A 22,458-nucleotide genomic window follows, 5' to 3' on the forward strand; every position below is an offset into this window, starting at 1 on the left:
AAAGCCAACTACCATTATGCCTGAAGAGAAAAGTTCTTAACCAATGTATTTTTCCTATACTAACATGGCTGTGAAACATGGAAACTGAATGCAAAGGAAATTCAAAAATTAAGAACAACACAATTTAGTATGGAAAGACGTATGCTTGGTACCACAAGATTGGATCATAAAAGGAATACATGAATAAGAAATAAAACGAAAGTCTCTGACATCATGGGAAGAGTGAAACATCTGAAGTGGCAATGGGCTGGGCATATTGCTCGAAGACAAGCTCAACGATGGACAAAAGAAGTACTGGATTGGATTCCACGAGAGGATAAATGTCCACGACGCCAACCTAAATCACAGTGGATTGATGGTATCATCAGATTTGCAGAGAAAGGAGAGCCACGGACAGTTTTGGAGTAATCTTGGAAAGGGCTTCATCCAGCAGTGGATCAACAATGGCTGATAATGATGATATTACAAAGAATAAATATACCTAATATTTTACTATATGCAATATTGAATATATATATACAAAGATAATGACATAAAAATAAATGAAAAAAATGTCTGAAAAACAAACTATAAACCAAGGAGTAAGACAGGGATGCCTTCTGTCTCCAACATTTTTCAATATTTACATTAATGAAATATTAATACAGTGGGAACACCTTAAACAATCCAGGTATAGAAATTTCCCGGAATAACAAAATAAATATGCTATTATTTGCAGATGATCAGGTAATAATATCAGATAAGGAAGAAATTTACAAAGAGTAGTATATAATTTAAACATTATAGTAGAACAGTTTGGAATGAAAATTTCCATAGATAAAACAAAAACAATGGCATTTTGTGGACAAACTCCAGTTAGAAGCAAAGTAGTTATTAATAATAAAATAATAGAACAGATAAATACTTTAAATTATCTTGGATGTGAAATATCATATGAAGGAGAAAAAGACATAAAATTAAAAACTTCAAAGCTTTTACAGATTATAGGCCTGATAAATAGAACACTCAATTTAAATACAGTACAAAAAGAAACACTCTTGAAAATATATAATACTTTAGCAGCGCCAACATTATTATACTGCAGTGAAAACAAGTGAAATGAGATTTATGAAAAGAACTGCAAAATACACATTATTAGACCAAAAAAGGAATGAAGATATTTTAAAAGAAATAAAAACAAAATCAATAGAAGAGAAACTAAACAGTTATAAACAAAAAGGGATAGAACATGTAAACCGAATGGCCAACACCTGATATCCTAAACAAATACTGAAATATAAGCCAATTGGAAAGAGAAGGCAGAGTAAACCTTAAAAGAGGTATTTGGATGGATAATGAGACCAGAACAGATCAATATGGTCTATACCCATAATTAGTGTTATGATGATCTTTTTGTCAGAAGACTGGGCGACATGAAGGGAGCCGTTCATGCTGGAGTGGAGGAACTTTGCCCAGATCATCAATGCATTAATTAGAAGAGAATAGTGATGCTAGTAAGTTGGCCTTGTTTTTTAGATGTGGTGGAAACCTGGGTGGTTTCCATGGAATGTCCTCCCAGTTGGCACTCTAGTACCAAACGACATGAGACTGACCTGATGAGTGAAGATTGTTCTATAGCAAAAGAGACTTGTATGGAGTTGTGGTCCGAGTTACCAAGAGGAGAACCGACAACCACAGTATACCTGGAAGGGGAGCTTATGAGGAAGAGGTCAAGTGTGTTGGCAAATTGGAGGGGGTCAGGTAATCTGGTAGAAAGATTGACGATCTGAGATAGGTCATTGCCGATGGCAAACACCTCTACATCTTGATCAGTGAAACTGGAGAAGGGTAGTCAACATTAGTTGTGGACATTGAGGTCTCCAAGAAGGATGGCCTCACGATTGGGGTATTTTGGCTGCAAAAAGTCTAGCTTTAGAGAGAAATAGTTGATGAGGTCAGAGTGATTGATGGAGTTTGGAGCGATAGAGAGAGGATATGAAAAGGACAGATTAATTTGATAGAGAAATTTTGAGCCAAAGCAGATCAAACAGTGGAGATTCAAGAATTTAAAGTCTCTGGCATGGTATGTCAGTTCTGATGAATGCAGAAGTGCTTCCCTTGTGGCAGAAAGAGCTGTATAATGTGTAGTTTGGGCAGTTGAGGTGGACAGTGGCTATTGAGATTGTCAGTTGGCATTCTGATGGAAATAGTAATTCTGGTTTAGCTGACTGTAAGTGGTGGTGGTGCACATTGTTTGTACTGCTGTTTCTGCCACAGATGTTGAAGTGGATGTGGAAACTTTTTTTTTTTTTGGTGAGAATTAATGTTGGATTTGTTGTTTTTTATGATTTTTTGGAGCTGGATTTTTGATGTTTTTTTGTGTGGGGGAATTTTTGAGATCTGCATTTCTTTGGGTTGTGGTCAATTGTATTTGATAAGGAAGAGATAATGAGGAAGTGGGGTATTGCAGTGACAGACTTGCAAATATAATGCCCATACAGAGAGAACTCTGTCCCCCCCCCCCCTTGCAGCCATAGTGTTTGGTCTCCCTCCATTCATTAACTAGCAAAATATATGGTTGCAGGATTTGGTGCTAGCTGATTGGAAAGCCTCCAGATTCATTACTAAATGGTTCGGTCCCGTGTACTAACCAGAAGCTAGCCTGCAGAACAGTTTTACTGCAATGGCCTCAAATGGGGGAAGGATCCAGATTCCTACAGTGAGATTAGTATTGTCATTGAGGATATCGCTCTCACTGCATCTGGGAAGGAAGAAACCAGAACTCGTGCTCTAGCAACCAATCATGGCTGCAGCCGTTTCAGGTCGCTAATAAGCAAGGTGGTGGTATTTCACTGTGTAATAAAACATCATTTCTTCTAACTACGGAACATATATTTTTATGGCAGCAATGCTTCCCAGAGACCCATTTGTGGAAACAGGCTATATCGCTAGAAGGTGGTGCTGTGAGAAGCTATATATTGTACATCAATAGTAGCACAACTCTCATTCTTATTCTCACGATATTCCTTCTACATCGTCTTCTTATAAATCTCTTATTTAATGAGATTACACATTCAGAGTGGGGTGCTTAAGGATCAAAGCTGTATAACTGAGAGGAGACCTCCACATAGCCTTTAAAGGAATGCAGAGAATCGACCAAGACTTCTGACCTAATGTCCAATCCTCACCTTCTCGTGGTGCACCCTGTTGGGTATCTATCTGGATACTGAACGAACAAGGATGGGTTGACAATTTGGGATTTAGCCGACCAAATTGTATTCTTATTGGCTTAAACCAATATACAAAATGATGGTACAGCATGATAAAATTACATGCCAGCTGGGGCGTTGCCCAGTTAAACAAGGCCCCCATTGTTTTTGCCAGGGAACCAGGGTGAACAGCGAAAAGTCAGCTACTGGAACAAATCTGAAAGCACACCCCAACTCAACATCACCAGAGATAAAGATCGGTACTATCAACATAAGAAGCCTGAATGGCAGAGAAATTGAGCTAGCTGAGGAATTAGATAAGTATCAGATCAACATAATAGGAGTGACTGAAACAAAAAAAAGACAAAAACTGGTGAGATCTTTCTGAGTAATAAATACAAAATGTTATATTCAGGAAATGACAATCAAGGAAAAGAAGGAGTAGCCATGGTCTTCAACACTAAATACGAGACTAATCTTCTTGAATGGCAGGCAGTCTCAAGTAGAGTAATATGGGCTAAAATCAGAATGGGGAACTGGACAATTAGACTTATTTGTGACTATGGTCCCACAGAGGGTTCTACTAAGGTAGAAGTGGAGAAATTTTTTGATGCTTTAGAAAAAGCAACTGACACAATGAAATAGGAAAAGTTGGTCCTTGTTGGAGATCTAAATAGCAGAGTAGGAAATGATTGTCAGACATACAAAAATATATTTGGAAAATTTGGAGAAAAGAGCAAAGCTAATAATAATGGCAAATACCTGTTGGATTTCTGCTCAGGACATGGACTGGTTATTACTAACACATTGTTCCAACATAAAAATGTGCACAAATTCACATGGAGAGAAGAGGCAAGGAATAAGAAAAGTGTCATCGACTATGTTATTGTTGACGTGGTTTCCTAACTGGTGCAGGACACCAGTATGTACAGAGGATTTGAAATTGGAAGTGATCATTACTTAATCTTGAGCAGGATAAAATTTAATTTCATTTTGAATTAATCAACATGTAAGAAAGTTTTAAAGCTAATAAGAGTTGAGCAGCTCTCAGATGTGAACTGTAGACTAAAATACACGAAGATTGTTTGAAGGAAAAATCAAAGAGTTTGAGAACAGGAACCAAACCTTGAAGATTCAGTGCCAAGCCTTGAAGAAAACCCTGATTGATTCAGCTAGAGAGGCATGTGGTGAGGTTGTCTGCAAGGATAGAAAAATCAGAACTCCATGGTGGACACAGGAAGTTAAAGAGGCAGTGAAGGAAAAGAAGAAAGCATATCAAAAGTTCCTCTCAAATAAGTCAGCCTTTGCTCTTAGAGAATACAGAGACAAAAGTAAGAAAGCGAAATACTGTGTAAAACTAGCTAAACAAAAGTCATGGGAGGGCGTTGGCAAGAACATAGAAAATAAATATCAAGAAGGTGGCAATCTATTCTGGAGGTTGTTGAAGAAACTTAGAAATGGAGGAAAGAGTGCTGTAAAAGGAATTAAAGATGATAAAGGTTAAAGGTGACATGAAAATGCGAGAAAAAGATATCCTTGAAGTATGGAGTAATTACTTCGAAAAATTGTTAAATGAAACAAGCAGTGATAGCACAGTAGTAAAAAACACTTAACAGGCATACAGTCAGGAATACATATCCTTACTTGAAGTAGAAAAAGTCATCAAAGGCTTGAAATGTGGAAAGGCAGCAGGAGTAGATGATATTCGACCAGAAATGCTGACGTATGGTGGTATAAAAGTCTTACAGTGGCTGCACTGCATGGTTCAGAAAGCCTGGACAGCGGGATGAATTCCCAATGATTGAAGTAGAGCTCTAATAGTACCCATATATAAAAACGGAAATAAAACTGAATGTGAGAATTATCGAGGTATTTCCCTACTGAGTGTTCCTGGCAAGCTCTATGCAAGTATACTTGAGAAAAGGTTGAGAAGAATTGTGGAAGAAAAGCTTGGTTAAGAACAAGCTGGATTCAGGCCAAATAGAGGCGGTCAGGATCAGATCTTCGATTTACGACAAATAGTTGAGAAAGCATGGGAATATAACAAAGATCTATATTTAAGTTTTGTCGATCTGGAAAAGGCATATGACAAGATGCCAAGAGAGAAGCTATTCAATACGCTACAGTGATATGGTGTCAATGGAGCATTATATCAAGCAATACTTAGTCTTTATTTGAGTTGTAAGTCAGCAGTTAGAATTGAAGGAAGTACAGGAAGATGGTTTAATGTTAAATCTGGTGTGAGACAAGGATGTATATTATCCCCTCTGTTATTCATTATCTCTATGGATCACATTATGAAGGAATGTGGTATTAGACATGATATTAGAATTGGAGATGTTAATGTCAGCACTTTGCTTTCTGTGGACAATGTTATACTTCTAAATAAATCCGCTACAAGTTTGCAAGATTCCCTGACTAAATTGAATAACTGTTGTAATAGATATGGTATGAAGGTCAGCATTAAAAAGACAAAGACAATGAAAATAGGTAGAATTGTTGAAAATGTCAACTGTGTTGTGAACGGGGAACCTGTGGAACAAGTAAAACATTTCAGCTACTTAGGCACAATTTTTAATGAAGATGGTAAATTAGATATAGAAATAGACAACACAATCAGCAAAACTGGAATGGTAGGAAGTCAATTGAATAAATTCATATGGAATAAGAGAGAAATTAGTTCAAACCAGTTTTAACTTATGGATCTGAGAGCTGGGTCAGAAGTAAAACACTTGACCGCAGATATGAGAGCCCTGAGAAAGATTAGAGTCATGAACAGATGGCATCAATGGCAATATCATATTAAAAACGAGGATATTAGGAAAGAACTTGACATTGTCAGCATCCAGGAAAGCTTTAGCAGAGCTAATTTCAGATGGTATGATTGCTTAAACAGAATGGGCGAGGAGAGATTAGCAAAACTAGTGTTCTCTGCCAGGTTGGCAGGAAAACGACCCAGAGGAAGACCAAGATATTGGTGGATTGATACGATACAAAGTGCCTTAGACGATAGAAATATAAGATCTGATAATGTTGGAGTCTTGACAAGTAGCAGACTTTTTTGAAGGAAATTTGTAGATAGGAATTAGTAACAATGTAAATTTTTCATGTAGTACTATCATATCCTGTACACCCCTTGAGGGTACAGAAAAACATGTCCGGAATTTGACAATGATACACATTCGGATGCTGCATCATTTAAGTTTCTTCAAAAGCTTCCTATGCACTGCAGATACTCTTCCCATTGAACAACTGATACCATGGAACCACCAAAGATGGTATTCTGTTCAGTTTGTGATAATTTCCAGATTTGTAGTTCAAAAAAAGACTATAGCGATCATGTCATAATGTCTTGGGAAGTAGCCAACTACATGGATATTCCAATCATCGACTGGAATTGCTTGAGAAAGCTGTCATGCAACAGCTCAATAAATTCTTCAATGTTCTCATGAATTTTCTCTACTACCCAATTAATTATGCGTAGCTGATAATTTTATGTCTATAATAATTACTCATTTAGTATTCATCAGGTTAGGTATTTTTTCATTCCTTGGAAATGAGTCACCAGGTCTCTAGCAACACCCACCATAAATTTTGTCATGTTAGTCTCCACTTTGCATCTTCAAATGCACTGCGACATGTCATTATTAGCATTATTGCTTTCACTTGTTTATGTCCTAACTGGATTCAAGTCATATGATGTCATTAGTAATACACCTCTTCCGTCATTTCTAAAAATACTATATCCTTTGCATTTCCGGTTACAACATCCAATTCTGACAGGCAGGATTACTAATGCCAACAGTTTTAGGCCATAATACACCCTCTAATACACCCAAAAAGAAACCGAACTTTTCGAAAATAGAAGAAACTAGTGGCGTCACTTGTTGTACCTTTTTGTTATTGAAAGCGGCAACCTTCATTAATGTTGTGTCAACTGTTTATGACATTTGTTTCATTAGAAGCCGAGTTATAGTGCCAAGAGTGACAGTGTGTTTTGATGAATGGTCAGAAAATGAGTTTCAAACAGAGAGCTGCGATTGACTTTTGTGTTAAACTTGGTAAAACTTTTACCGAAACGCATCAAATGATTTAAAAAGCATACAGTGATGAATGCTTATCCCATACACAAGTTTACGAGTGGTTTAAAAAAAGGTATACCGTGAGTAGACATATCGATACAAAATTAATAACGGAAAAAAACTCACGTGCAAAGATTATTTAATAGTATAATTTTCGCCTATGTGTCACAGGCATCTTCAGTACATTAAGCTCAAATTAAACAATAACTGACAATTCCAAAAAGTGCCACCTAAGTAGCTGGTGTAAGATAACTAAAAAGGTCAATAAATTTCTTAAAAAAAAAAAAAAAAATTAAGACAATAAAAAGTTAGGAAAGATTAGCTGATTTGTTAAGTACTATCTCCCATAAAGGGGATAGACGTAAGCCGTCGGATCTGTTTAAGTTAGGAGAATGAAGTAGAGTTTCACATGTTTCTTTATAAAGGTGTTCCATGAGAAACTGACATTTGTGAAGAACTCTTGTCTTTCTCCAGTGAACTCTGTATCTAATGAAGATGGCACATGTTCTGCAATCCAGACTTTTCAATATAAAATTGGTGTTCTTCTAGCCGAATAGAAGCAGATCTTCCCGTTTGTCCGAAATTAGATAATTCACAAGAGCACGGAATCTTGTAGACACCTGGATGATTAAGATGTGGAAGCTTGTCCTTAGGAGATGTGAGAAAGGTGGAGATTTTTCTAAACAGTCGAAAGGCAACAAAAATATTCAGTGGTTTTAAAACTTTTGCTATACGTTCACTGATGACTTGTGCATAAGGGATAGTAATGCGCGTTATTTCTTCTGTGTTTGAAGAGGAAAACATATTAAAACTACTCAAAGTTCTTTTAATGAAGCAAATCTTATAACCATTAGATAGAAAGGAAGAAGTTATATATTGTAGTTCTTTCTGTAAAAGATCGTCTGATTGATCATTGGTTCAGATATGTCGATGACATTTTTGCTGTATGGAATGGCTCTTCGGATGAACTTCAACAATTTCTCACTAAGTTAAATGCATTTCATCCTAGGATCAAGTTTACCCTAGAAGTAGAATCAAATAAGCATTTAGCCTTTTTAGATCTAATTCTTTGCCAACCAAAAAACTGATATTTGTTTGTTATGCTGGAGATTGAAAAAGTCAGGTATTCTACAACTCTCTGTATTACAGATACTCCAGTCTGGGATTTTATTTAAAGAATATTGGAAAGCTGTAAATTATGGAGTATTATTTACTGTTGTTTTTTTAATATCTAAGTGTATACTTTGTTTTCAGTGTCATTATTGCCTCTATATGATACCTTAATAGTTTTCAGTTATGAAGTAACATCAACCAAATTCACTCGTGATTTATTCAAAGAACTATTGATATCTTTAGTGGCTGCAGTATTTCTTGGATTTGGAATTCTTTTTCTTCTTTTATGGGTTGGAATCTATGTTTAGTCATATCAGGTAAGAGCATAAAAATTACAAACCTTTTTAATCAATAGTATTTTAATTTACAGTCATCCCAGGTATGAAGGGTGAAAACCAGTAATACATTAGAACCATAAATGACTCGCAAATGAATATATCATCATCAAATTCCTGACATGTACTCTCAAGGGATGTACAGGATATGATAGTACTACATGAAAAATTTACATCATTACTAACTGCCTATCTATAATTTTCCTTCAAATCAGTCTGTTACTTGTCAAGACTCCAACATTATCAGATCTTATATTTCTATCGTCTAAGGCACTTTGTACTGTATCAATCTACCTATATCTTGGTCTTCCTCTGGGTCGTTTTCCTGCCAACCTGGCAAAGAACACTTGTTTTGCTAATCTTTTCTCTCCCATTCTATTTAAGTGACCATACCACCTGAGATTAGCTCTACTAACGCATCCCTGGATGCTGACAATGTCAAGTTCTTTCCTGATATCATCGTTTTTAATATGATATTGCCATTGATGTCATCTGTTCACGCCTCTAATCTTTCTCAGGACTCTCATATCTGTGGTCTCTAGTCTTTGGTCAAGCGTTTTACTTTTGACCCAGCTCTCAGATCCATAAGTTAAAACTGGTTTGAACACTGTCTTGTATACAGCTAATTTAGTGTTCTGACTAATTTCTCTTATTCCATATGAATTTATTCAGTTGACTTCCTACCATACCAGCTTTGTTGATTCTATTGTCTATTTCCATATTTAATTTACTATCTTCACTAAAAATTGTGCCTAAGTAGCTGAAATGTTTTACTTGTTCCACAGGTTCCCCCGTTCACAACATAGTTGACATTTTCAACAATTCTCCTTATTTTCATTGTCTTTGTCTTTTTAATGCTGACTTTCATACCATATCTGTTACAACAGTTATTCAATTTAGTCAGGGAATCTTGCAGACTAGTAGCGGATTTATTGATAAGTATAACATTGTCTGCATAAAGCATAGAGCTGATATTAACATCTCCAATTTTGATATCATGTCAAATGAATGTATTTTCAAATGAATATATGAAAAACTGAAATGGTAGTAGGTGGCACAGAAGAGAAACTATCCACTTGATGTTCTGTTTATCTCAGTTGTTGAAAAGAGAGAGGGTCAGCAGCATATATTAATTTAAAATAAAAAAGTAAATTATTTTTATTACGTGTAACAGGCAAAAGCTGTTTGTCTGAAATCCATCATATTTTGATCACACAAAAACTTGAAAGACAGATAATGACACTGTCAGGAAGAAATGGTTTGTTTAGGTTCCCCCCCCCCCCAAATGCTAAAAAAATGGATTTATCTGTGATAAGTTATGGTTTTTTGTGATGATAATAATAATATAGAAGAGGTGTAACAACTCATATCATCCTTCCCACCATCTATAATTAAGTGCTATATCTTAAAAAAAAAGTTGCTTTGTTTTTTACTCACCTTCCATAGGTAAAATTAATAGGTTAAATTTTAACTCACCCTCTCTGGTGCACAATTTGTGTACCAAGTGATTTATTAACTAGTTTTATCGAGTTTATGTTTGTATTCAGGGTATTTGTTATTATTTCTATTTTTCCTCATGACTAGTAGTGTGTAATAAAATCTTACTTAGAAAAAAAAATGTAAACCGATGTCTTTATTTCACCAGCATATGTATGAATGCAATGGGGTTTGTAAAATCTTGTTCTCTCACAGTGCTATTTATACAGTTCAGCCTTAAAAATGAAACTTTTTTTTTAAAGGTCTGATAACTACACAGCAGAAAATACCATAAAGGCATAAATTATCTTACAAAACTCCTTTCAAGTTCCTCTCTTCAAAATTACAGGATTTTATAAGAACCAGTTAACCCTTTAAAAGATTAACTATGTTTTTTGATTCTTCCCCTCACAATTGTGGTTAATTCCTGTCCAGTTCAATAACTCATCTGTTTTTTCTTGTTGTCAGAAAATCATAAATGTCACTGAGACCTTGTGTGGTTCCTGAAGTTTTGCATACATTGCAATGGCAACATTGCTCTTTTAATATTGCTTAAAAATATACATTACATATACCTTACAAGAAATTATGTATATATTTTTAATCCTTACCCAAATTATGGGAGCCTCCATATCTTAGTCAGCATAGACTTAGCCCTTTGGTCAGAAAGACCTGATCTCGATTCCTGTCCATGACATGAGGAACGTTTATCTGGTCTCTTTGGACTAAATGTGAGTTAACCTGTCTCGTATGGAGGTATAGGGCTTTCTCTCCTGGTAACTTTTTGGGCCCTCAAAACAGGCAAACCATTCCCGTGAACACACACACACAGCTACAGTCATAAATACTTAGGGTATGGCAAGGAAGGCAACAGTAACCCACCTTTCTTCATAATCATCTCCCTAGTATAGTAGCATATTGCTACCCCACTGACCATAAGGGAAAATACAACAGTAATCCAAATATGGCAATTTATTTTCATACTAATTTTATTATCATGAATAATTATTGTTCTGTGATATCTGAAGTAAGTGGCATTTTGGAATGTCTAGTAATTCCCCCCCTCGTTATTGTTTCTACGTACTTTAAAGGTTCAAATTAGTGGCTGCATTATTTCTTGGATTTGTAATTATTTTTCTTCTTTTATGGGTTGGAATCTATGTTTAGATTCCAACAAATTAACTTGATAATTTATAATCCTAATTGGTCAGCAGCAGCAGTTCTTTGGGTTTTCTGAATGTTATTTTAAAGTCTTCGGTATGGTCTCCAAATAGGCAAATATCTGCATGTCTTAATGTTACTTTCTATTTATTTTATCTTTACAGTTTCTCTAATGCATTTATTAAAGGTAAATTAAATAAGGTGGATGAAAGGGCATCTTCTCTCTTCAGTCCTGCCTTATAATAGCTAAAAAGTTTGGATCCAATTCCATTAGCCAGTGCCATGCTGTGACTTGTCAGTGGTTCAAATTTTGATTAAATGTATTATCTTATAAGGTATTCCAATTTCATTTAATATTCCCCAAATGTCACTGTGGATGTTATTGTATGCTTTTCTTAAATCTGTAAATAAAATATGAACATGTTAATTATATTCCCATTATGCCTTTAAAATTACCTTAATGTAGAAATCTGGTTAGTTAACTTATTTCTTTGAAATCCTGTTTGACATTCACCTTAAAGACCAAATGTGGTAAGATTTTTTTAATGCAGGGTGACACTAATGGGATTGCTTGATGTGGTTTTTCATAACTAATAAAAAAAATCTGGTGATGTTAAAAAACTTATGCAGTTGCTTCACAAATGGGCCCTTTCTTAGCCGTATCTGTTATAAAATGAGTAAATTGCTAAAACATGACCTTCCTTTAGTAAATCCATGCTGTTCTTTGCAGAGTATAACTTGTCTACACATTTCTGTAAGCGAGTTCTTACCAACTTCTCTAAAATCTTCACTACCACACCAGTTCTTACACCATCCTTGTGCAATGAAACTATCATACATTCCTTCCATTCCTGTGGAATCATTCCTCAGCTGAGACCCAAGTTATACAAACATGTAAAAGGCTTAGCCAATTCAGTTGAACATTCCTTTAGCAAACACGCTTATTCAGTGTCACTACTGACGAATTTTTATCCAGGTTATGCAACAGTCCTTCAACCTCATTTTCATTCACCCCTATAATTCTGACATTTACTTTTGTTTTGTTTTTTATACACTGGTATGAGTCTTTCTGTTCTCTAGATATCTCTTTGGTTTCCTATTAAATTTATCAGCTTATGTATTTCTATATTTCATTCATTACTATCATATTTGATGAGTTAGTTTTCTGTTGTCAGGACCTAGAACTTGGTTGTTTTCCAAGTTGCTTTATTCATTCTTCAACTTTGGCTAGTAAATTTTTGAATATTTCTGAGCAACAGGTCTGATAAGTGTTCTCATCAATCGGCATAATCATCATAGTTGAGGAGTGGGTTAAAGTGCATTATGCTTGGCAAGAAATTATATTCTCATTTTAATCCTTATCTGTGTAAGTAATCAAAGTTTTCACATGAAATATCTTCACAACTGGTCTTCTTGTATATAGAGGCTGTTGACTTCACATCATTTGCTTTAGTATCCCACAATGCAAAGCACACTTCCTTTTAGAATAAAGGTTGATATCAGTCTGGGTAGTGATCCTTCCCATAATGCATAGCAGTATACATTATGGGAAGGGTCACTACCCAGACTGATATCAATCTTTATTAAGGTCTCATCAATGGGACCAGAAATTACTGTCTCCACATGTTTGCAATTGTTGATTATTGTTTTCATGTGTTGGCATGTTTTTTTTTTTTTGGTTTCTGATTTTATAGTAGAATTTTCTTTGGTTTATTTAATATTGTTTTCTGTTTAATTTTCTTTGGTTTTATTTAATAAATTGTTTCTGGATTTATTCATTCTGTACATGTAAAAATTATCTTTTTTGTTGTCTGATTGTTTTAAAAGTTTCCTTGCTGCATAAATAAGATGGGTCATTAAGCCAGTTACTCTATGTGTTTTCTTTTCTTTTATTGCCAGTTTACATTCTTCATTAATGACATTCTTATGAGAATGTCGCCTTTGGCATTGGAGTTGCCCTAGTATGTGCTGCTTGAAAGGCACAAATTATGTCAAGGAGCCTGTATGTTTCTTTTATTATCATCATCAAATTCCTGCCATGTACCTTCAAGGGGTGTACAGGATATGATAGTACTATGTCTAAGGCACTTTTGTTTGTCTTTTATTGGTGTCTAAGTTAGGTTTCACTGGCTTCAAACTGTTTGGTTCTTATCAGAGACCAGGCAGAAGCCTAGAGAGCAAAAACTCGATACTAGCAATCCCGTGTTGGAAAGTTGAATTTGTCAGAAGTAAACTCTTGGTAGAAGCATAATCAAATTACAAAAATATAGAGCCAGAAGATTACAGTTTGGTATAATTAAGATTGTAATTATGATATAGATATTAAGCTAATTAACCAAAGCAATATTTACTGTCCTTTTTTGGGGGGGGGGTAGCTATTGCTAAATTTAAATGATGTAAAAAAAACTGGTATCATTGAATAGCAGATATTTTTACAAGATGATATGCAGGCAGACAGATATCAAAGAGTAGCATATGATGGAATAGAATCAAAGAATAGGCAGGTGGTAGTGATGTATCACAGAGCTCTGTATTTAGGCTGCAGTTATATAATTTATGTTATTGGGGAATATTTTGAGAGTAGAGAGAGATATCTAGTTTGGAGGCAAAGTGTAAGATATTTTTAATGTTGGGGAGAATTCAGAAGCAGGTAGTGGTAATGAAGATAAGTTTGTAGGATAAAGATAAATTTGAAGGTTGGTGGTTTACAGACATTGGTTTATACACAGAAGAGAGGAGATATTGATAGAGAGGTGTAAATGAGGAGGATTAATAGACAGAAGAAATTTTTCAGTACCATAACAGGAGATGGAAAAACATGGAATTTATGTAAGGCCAAGCTTGACCATCTTGTTCAGACTGTTTTTTAATTTAAGATCTCTTGGCATACTGATAGTGCTAGATGTCTCAGATATTTTTATAACAAGCTCACAAGGCTTCTCTTAAAGTTATCAGGGGTGGGGGGTAGAATACAACTAGTCATTTGTCATCTCCATTTAATTTACTTTCTGATGAAATATATCATACTCATGAAAGTTCAGGGTTAATTTATTATTTTTTTTATTACATGTATTGCTTTTCCCATTTAAAATGATTGTCACTGTTAATATTTATTCACTGTTAATTCACTGTTTGGTGAATGAGTGGAATAAGCTTCCAGAGTCTGTTGTGGGTGCTACGACCGTGAATGAATTCAAGGCAAGGTATGATAGATACTGTGTCAATGTCGAATAGTTGTTCTTGACATGATGTTAGGGCCTCCCTCGATGAGTCTGTCGACTCCTTGGAGTTGCCCAGAACAATAATAATAATAATGTGGTTCTTGTTTGTGAGTTATTAGCACAGTTCTTATGTAATGAGTTTTTTATTTATTTTTACTTTCATTAATTAACATTAATGAATTTCATTGAATATGGCTTTTTCTTTTCTTTCAGGGAAAAAATGTACAGTTGCAAGAGAGAGCTGGAATAACTTTTACATTGGTACAAAAATGTTTGAAATAAATACAATTTGTAATTAAAAAATTAAATGGGTTGGCTTAATTTGTTAAATTGTGATTACTAAGTTATATAATTGAGAGTAATACCAGCAATTGGATAGAGATATTTAAAGGACTTTATCATTCATGTTTATATTCAGAGAAAAAAAAAAAAGACATCTAGGGATAATTGACTACATAACTCCTTAAAAGAAACGTTTTTTTCCTAAAATTTATCTGAAAATTAAGGTGTGTCCTATAAGCTGAATGCATCTTATAAATTGGTGCACCTTATGGGGTTCATCACTTGTCAATGATTGATCAGTTTGAATAGTTGCACGATTGCTAAACGATCACGCATTTAAACTAGTAATCAATATATTATTATATTTATTTTATTTTATTTTTAACTCATGGAATCTACAAAACATAGACATAGCTATACAAGTGCATTTACGCATAGTGTGATTAAGTATGCAAAAAAGAATGACATTAGGGCAGCAGAGTGGTATTTTGGGCCTAAAACTCTGCCTACAAAAAAAATGGTATGAACTTGGAGGAAATGAGCAGCAAATAATAGAAGCAAATTCTAAAAAACACAATCTAATTTGTACATTGATATAGCATAAGATTTCAGGGAGAGGGAATAATTCATTTTACTGATGATGCAAAACTGGGAAAGGTAATAGTTTGATAAAGGTGATAGATATGGCTGAAATAAATAATCCTGTGAGCAAAGAACTGGTTATCAATTTAATGTAAAAAGTAAGATAATGCATGTTGGGATGAAAGGGGTACATCGTATCATATTGATGGTACTGATGATTTAATCTTTCAGTCGTTTTTCCGACTCTAGGTAACTGTAGGCGAGTATTCCTGCCACAAAGTGTTGCTGGTGAGATTTTTTACATGATTCTTATGACATATTTTGCTTCCCCCCGCCATTTTATTCGGGCTATAGCTGACGAATCAGACCTATGGCTGGGACGCAGGTGTTCCTGACTAATCCATGTGTATTCTTGGGGACGTAAAACATGAATTTCTAGGTGAAAAAAAAAAACCTACCCCCGTATGAGACTGGTCATGTACCACTTTGATATGTCAGCCATCATCTTATCTATGCCAGTATTCTTCAGTTTATGCAACAGTATTCCATGCTGTATTGTCAAAAGCCTTAGCAAAATCCAAAAGTATCATGGTGTATCCATTCCCCTTGTCTATCTCAGAGGTATTATTATAGAATGTGAGCAAGTTGCTAAAACATGACCTTCCCTTAGTAAACCCATACTGTTCATTGCAAAGTGGAGATTTTCTGTCAACCCAATTCTGAATGCGAGCCTTAACTAAGTTTTCCAAAATATTCCCCACCACTCCTGAGATACTGACTAGTTGATAGTTGGATACGTTGGTCTTTGCACAACCCTTGTGCAATGGAATTTCCATTCATTCTCTCCATTACTGTCGAATCTTCCCTGTTCTGAGACCTGATAGATTGTGTAGCCTGGTCAGAGCAACAGCAAGTTCAGCTGAACCCTTTTTTATCATGCTGTTCATGATAAAAATGGATATCAGCATGTAGGCCGGCTGGCGGCATGTGCAATATACACAGGCGCCTAAAAGATGTCAAAAAATATGAGATAAGAGTTTAAAAGAACAACAAATGGTACATATAATTTATGAATGTACGTCGTCTTCCGTTCGTGCCCCTTCAGATCTTCCCGGAAACGAACAATTCTGAAATTGTATCGTGACCCGATTATATCACTTAATTATATCATTTAATTTTTGATTAAAATTTACGAAAATATACCTAAAATAGTTCATTTTTTGATGTACCATAAATCAACATGATTAATTGTTGAGTTCTGTGTAAAAAAAAATTGTATAAGCAGGACTAATCCGTAGGTAACATTATACTGTAAAGCGGTTTCATTTCCCCTCCCCCCCCCCCATTTCCTGTTGGTTTTATTCACACTTTATAGGCGCCGAACATTGATTGCACACAAGAAAAAGACTAGGCGCTGTCAGCATGTATTATCATATATGCTGATTTCATATATCCAAATTCTCCAATAGAAACAGAATGGATATATTATCATATATCCATTCTGTTTCTATTGGAGAATTATTCAGTTTGTGGAACAGATCTAATACTTCATTGAGTGAAGAGGTAGTGGCGAGTTCAACATTGCATATGCACTTGATTTCTTTTAGCGAAATGGATACTCAATAATTGAACAATAACTTCTGTATTAGTCACCAGCATACCATCTGCATTCATTAGTCATTCTTTCAAATTGTTTGGGGTTATCTTACTTGCGAACCAGGTTCATTTCATAATCAGACTTAACTTTCCATACAACACTTGTGACCCTTCTGGTTATAATTATTATAATGACATCACCCTTATGCTCATGATATTCCTTTCACATCATTTTCTTACGAATCTCTTGCTTAATTAGACTACTCACCCGTTTCACTCCTTGCTGTTTCTTCATTGAACTCAATGGAGACATTCTGATATCGCATCATTTAAGTATTTTTAAACACTCCAAACTAGCGATATCCTTCCCATCCAATAACTTATGCCACGATACAGAACCCGGCATACTCCTCAGGCGGTTATAATTTCCTGCTTTGTAGTTCAGCATGTAACCTTTAATGAATGAAACATTCATAAACTTAGCCACTTTCCAACTGCATGATCACTCACCAACCAGAGGCAGAATAGTCGCGTCTTTAACTGAAACCTCTGAACTATAATCAAATTATCACTGACCTCGAGTTCCTTCTCTCGCACGCTGCTTGAGGAAGTTGCATCACAACAGTTCAAATTCATTTTTGTTCTCATGAGATTTTACTGCTGCCTAATCAATATTTGGATAATTGAAGTTTCCCATTATGATTACTCTTTCGCACCCTTCTTGTCTATTTGGTGATGCATTTCTTCACTACCAACACCTGGTCTGTAATAACACCCCACTATGTAATTGATCTTGTTAGATTCCACCTTACACCAGATGGCTTCAAATTCACTGCCAAATGAAATACTGTTAGTAGTACTACAATCATAGCTCTATACTCTAACTGGATTCAAGCCATCCGATATCATTAGTAGCACATCCCCTCCTTTCCTTTTCTCTCTCTTTCCTTCCTAAAAATACTGTGTTCTTTACACTGAATACAATTTATGTCTGATTCTGATAGCCAAGTCTCAATAATGCTTAAATCTTAGGTCCCAACATATTGACCAAAGGCAACAGACTATCTCTTCGTTGCTGATACTCCTAGCATCGTGTACAGACATAATCTACCTGCCTGCATGTTCTTCTGTATAACTTTGTCTGCATGATACAGTTGGGCAAGTTGCAGATCTCTTTTCTTCTCTAGTGCCTTATACAGGTAGACATCATTGCAGACGTTTGATGAGTCCGAACCGGACGAACGCAAGTCGAAATAAACACTAAATACTCTAAAAACAACTAAAAAAAATCTACATTTTTTAAACTAAAAAACATAAAATCACGCTTTCTATGGTGAGTACGAGCCCTAAATTAGACTGACCTCTCACAATATAACCTCTTATCCAGATTATAAAGTTATGATTCGGCCACATGTTGAGTACTGTGCACAGATTTCGTGACCTTCGTTTCTAGGAGATCGAGAGGGTTCAGAAATGAGTGACCAAACTCAAGACAATCTGAAATGTTTCCTATAAGGATAAATTGAAGGTGTGGGTTGCAGAGCTTAGCTGACAGGCGGAGGAGAGGGGACAATAGAAACATAAGATAGTAGAGGGATTCTATAAAATTGACAAGCAATTTTTCAATACATAGGAAGCCGGGGGTGGAAAGAAGTCTAAGAATGTGATTAGTAAGAGTATGCGGACTAGGTCTTTACTTGGAGAGTAGTGTATTAGTAGAATGGATTGCCAGAGGTGGTTGTGGGTGCCCCAACAGTCAATAAGTATGATATGGTAGGTATTGTGTTAGTGAAGAGTATGACTGACGTTTAGTTGGAGTACCCATATAAATAATAATAAATGCATTTTGATATATCTATTCATTTTTCCAGTTAATTGTGGAAAAATATTTAAATATTAATTTCACTTTTATCATGGAATTAAATTGTTCAGCAATTTGTGCCTTACGATTGCTTTTATTCACGGACGACTTGATGTTGGTCCATGATTTTGCCAGGAACAATTAAGGAATTTGAATCTTAATTGGTCTGGGTTATGTTTAGAGTTTTATAGCAGAACGACAACTATGATTATACTGCTTAAGTAAAGATCAAAGCAGTATATAATGGGAAAATAACTTGATAAATGAAAGCGTCAACGGTATAGTTACGAATGTATAAGAAGGTAAGTGCAAAATGGTGTATTAAAACAAATGTCAAGAGTGCTGTTTTACACACATATAAATAAAAAAGTACACTTTAAATAAAAGCAGTGTAAACGGTGAAAAATAGTTTGTTAAAACACTTGACACTTGGTGAGTCCGATGAAGTTTTCCAGAGTGTACAAGCTTCAGACATTATAAATATGGCTCTATTAGTAATTATTTCATTGACGGATTGAGGACATTTAATTGAAATAAGTGATGCTTAGTCTAGTACCACAGAACTCGCAGGCAAATCACGCTTCAGTAAGGAGCATGTAGGATAACTATCACTAAGAACAAATCTCAATTTGATTTCATGGAGCTTGTTATTGATCTATTCCGTGATGACTGGCTCTGATATCTGAAGCGTAGCATCCATAACAGATAGAGGGCAAATGAAATTCGACAGAGCTCTGGATGTTTCTGCAACTCTAGCGATCTTATTGCCCGTAATGAACATGAATCTGAATATATTATGCACCTTTGGTGGCGATGCAATCTTATGTATTTTAATTCAATCCCTGTCGCATACAGCTCATTAGGAAAGATTTAACATTCTAGTGAGATTTGAGCAGATATGCTGTCTGGAAAGAAAGAAGGAAGAACCCACTAAGAACTGACTGTGCGGTCAGTGTCAACAGGCACGAAATCATAGTACTCCCTTTATGTGCTTGAAAGAGTTGCTGGTAGACGACCACAGGGGGAGGGGGGTTGGACAACGTGCAGAAAGAAAACCTGCACGGTAGCATCCGAATACCATGGCTATAGTATAGTATATATATTTAGTAGTGACTGGTATGTTGTCTGCCCCAATATTTAGAGCTTGTAAGAGAACTTTTATTCACAGACCAACGGATCGTTTGCACTGTGATGAGTGTTGTACAGATTTTTCCCATATTAAGTCCAAAAAAAAAAAAAAAAAGTTGAATATGTGGGATGTCTGGCAGGAATTTTATTTTCGTCGCATATAATAGACAAAGGTGGTTCATTTCCCTCGACATATAGGCTAGATATCAGTGACGAAATGATCCAGTTGCAATTCTCGTGAGCTGATGCTGAATAGGGTCCAACCATCGTGGGATACTCTCTGGTAGAAGCATAGACGAGAGACCCATAATCATGTTTCGATCTAATCAGTATCCTGTACAGTCGAAGCAAAGAACATCTTTCAGCTCCTCGACAGATAGAAGATAGGATGTGAATAATGTTTTTGTATTATGGCACTTACCTCGTAAATGATTTATGTAAGGAAGAAAATGAATTTTCTTGTCAAATATGAGCCCCATGATTTTGACTTGTAGTACAACTGGGATAAAAGGTTGACTTAGTCTGAGTTCTGCGTGAGGATGAACACATTTGCAGCAAAAATGCACATAAACTGTCTTTTGCTATGAAAATCTGAACCCATTTCAGCGACATCTTAAAAGTTGTTCAGTCGCTTGTTGCAGGTGCCTTTCTTTTACCCTCCACACCTCGCTAACCTATACATGAAAGATCTGAACAAACATAGCTATTGAGAGATTCCATACCAAACCAAGATTATGGTAAGATGTGGACAATAGTTTCTTCATTTAGCCAGGCTCAGAAGAAATTCGTAGCTTCACCGTCTTTCTTGACAGTTGGAATAATATAATTTATTTCCTTGGTGCTCCCCATCTCAGTTGGAGGTCATAATTTATTACTTCGGAAGTACAGTCATCCCTCGACTTACGTCCGTGATCCAATAGGAATAAATAATATTTTCGACTATACTTTCGAACAAGACGCAAGCGAGCGTAAAATAAAAAGGTTTTTATTTAGCACCATGCAACAATGCAGTGGCAACAGCGCATTCAGCGGCAACCTCCCTCGGCACTTGACTTCAACAGTTCCTCTATTGATTTTGTGTTTGAAAAATATGTTATTTTTGTACTTATCGTTAATTATTTCACGATATTTTGTGCAACATGGCCCCTACACGTCCAATCGAAAAACCTAGTGAAGAATCACAAAAAAAAAGAGGCCAGCAGTTGATCTTGAAACAAAGTTGCAAGTTATAAAGCAACATGAAGCTAGTAAGCCAGTCAGTGTGATCGCACATGACTTCGGATGGTCTCATTCTACAGTGGCGGCCATTTTGGAAAATAAGGATAAAATCATAGAGGCTCTGTAAGGATCTGCTTTCATTAAATCGACGATAGTGACGAAGCAACGACAAGGTCCTATCAGTGATTGGAAAAGCTACTTCCATCATGCATAGAGGACCTGAACCAAAAGTGCATATTCCTTAGCACTATGACCATAACCGCTAAGTCTCTTGAACATGTTGAATAAGTAAGCAGGGTCCGATTACGACTACGAATTCAACGCTTCTTCCGATTGGTTCATAAGATTCAAGTAGCATAATGTGAAAATATGGTGAATCCGCAAGTTTCCGATGAGAAGGCTGCCAAGGAGTTTGTGAAGAAATTGTATAAAACTATTACGGAGGAAAATTATTTGCCACAGCAAAAATATAAGATGGATGAGACCTCCTTGTTTCGGAAAAAATGCCCTAGCAAGTAGACAATTCATCCACAAAAAGCTAAAATCTATGACTTGTTTCAAAGCTCTTAAAAGCCCGTGTTACGATTCTGTTAGGGGGTAATGTGGCTGTATATAAACTGAAACCATTTGTGATATGGCACAGTGAGAATCCGCGATCCTCCAAAAACATTAGGAAGCATACTCTTCCAGTTCATTAGCAGAGATAAGAAGTCCTGGATGACTCAAAAATTGTTTGCCAATGCCTTAATCAACTGTTATGCAAGTGAAATGGAAAGCTATTGTATGAAAGAAAGTGTAGACTTTAAAATTTTAGTAATTCTAGATAATGCTCCAGGTCATCCGTCTTATATCGGTGATCCTCATTAAGTTCAAGGGCAGTTTCTCCCTCCAAACGCTACTTCATTGATCCAACCGATGGATCAGAGAGTTCTAGTAATCTAAGGTTTATTATCTACGGAGAGCTTTTTCGCAGGCCATTTCTGCTAATGAAGGAAACGACCAGTCTCATGCAATTCTGGAAAGGATTCAATATATTTATCATGCTATTAAAAATATATTGCTGTGGCTTGGCATGTCGTACCACCATTTTTTATTTTGATGGTACGACATGCCAAGCCAGTAATGATGTAATTTTTTTCATGTGGCAGGAATTTGATGATGCTGTGGCTTGGGACGAAGTGATCTTTCAGTGTATGAGTGGCATATGGAAAAAGA

The 22,458-nt window shown here is 35.8% G+C and overlaps 1 protein-coding gene across 1 annotated transcript in view; it reads left to right on the top strand.

The window, feature by feature from the left end:
- Nucleotides 1-14,897, top strand: part of kud (oligosaccharyltransferase subunit 5 kud) — a 47,356-nt gene extending 32,459 nt beyond the window's left edge. The window contains exons 3-4 of the mRNA XM_090408596.1: nt 8,565-8,700; nt 14,790-14,897. Of these exons, the coding sequence (XP_090264722.1) occupies nt 8,565-8,691 (127 nt within the window). The 3' untranslated portion in view covers nt 8,692-8,700; nt 14,790-14,897. The remainder of the gene's footprint in view (nt 1-8,564; nt 8,701-14,789) is intronic.
- The last annotated feature ends 7,561 nt before the right edge of the window (nt 14,898-22,458 follow it).

This window comes from Typopeltis vanoorti, chromosome 18 (assembly GCF_054136105.1).
Source record: "Typopeltis vanoorti isolate ZY-2024b chromosome 18, IOZ_Tvanoo_1.0, whole genome shotgun sequence".
Lineage (NCBI taxonomy): Eukaryota > Metazoa > Arthropoda > Arachnida > Uropygi > Thelyphonidae > Typopeltis > Typopeltis vanoorti.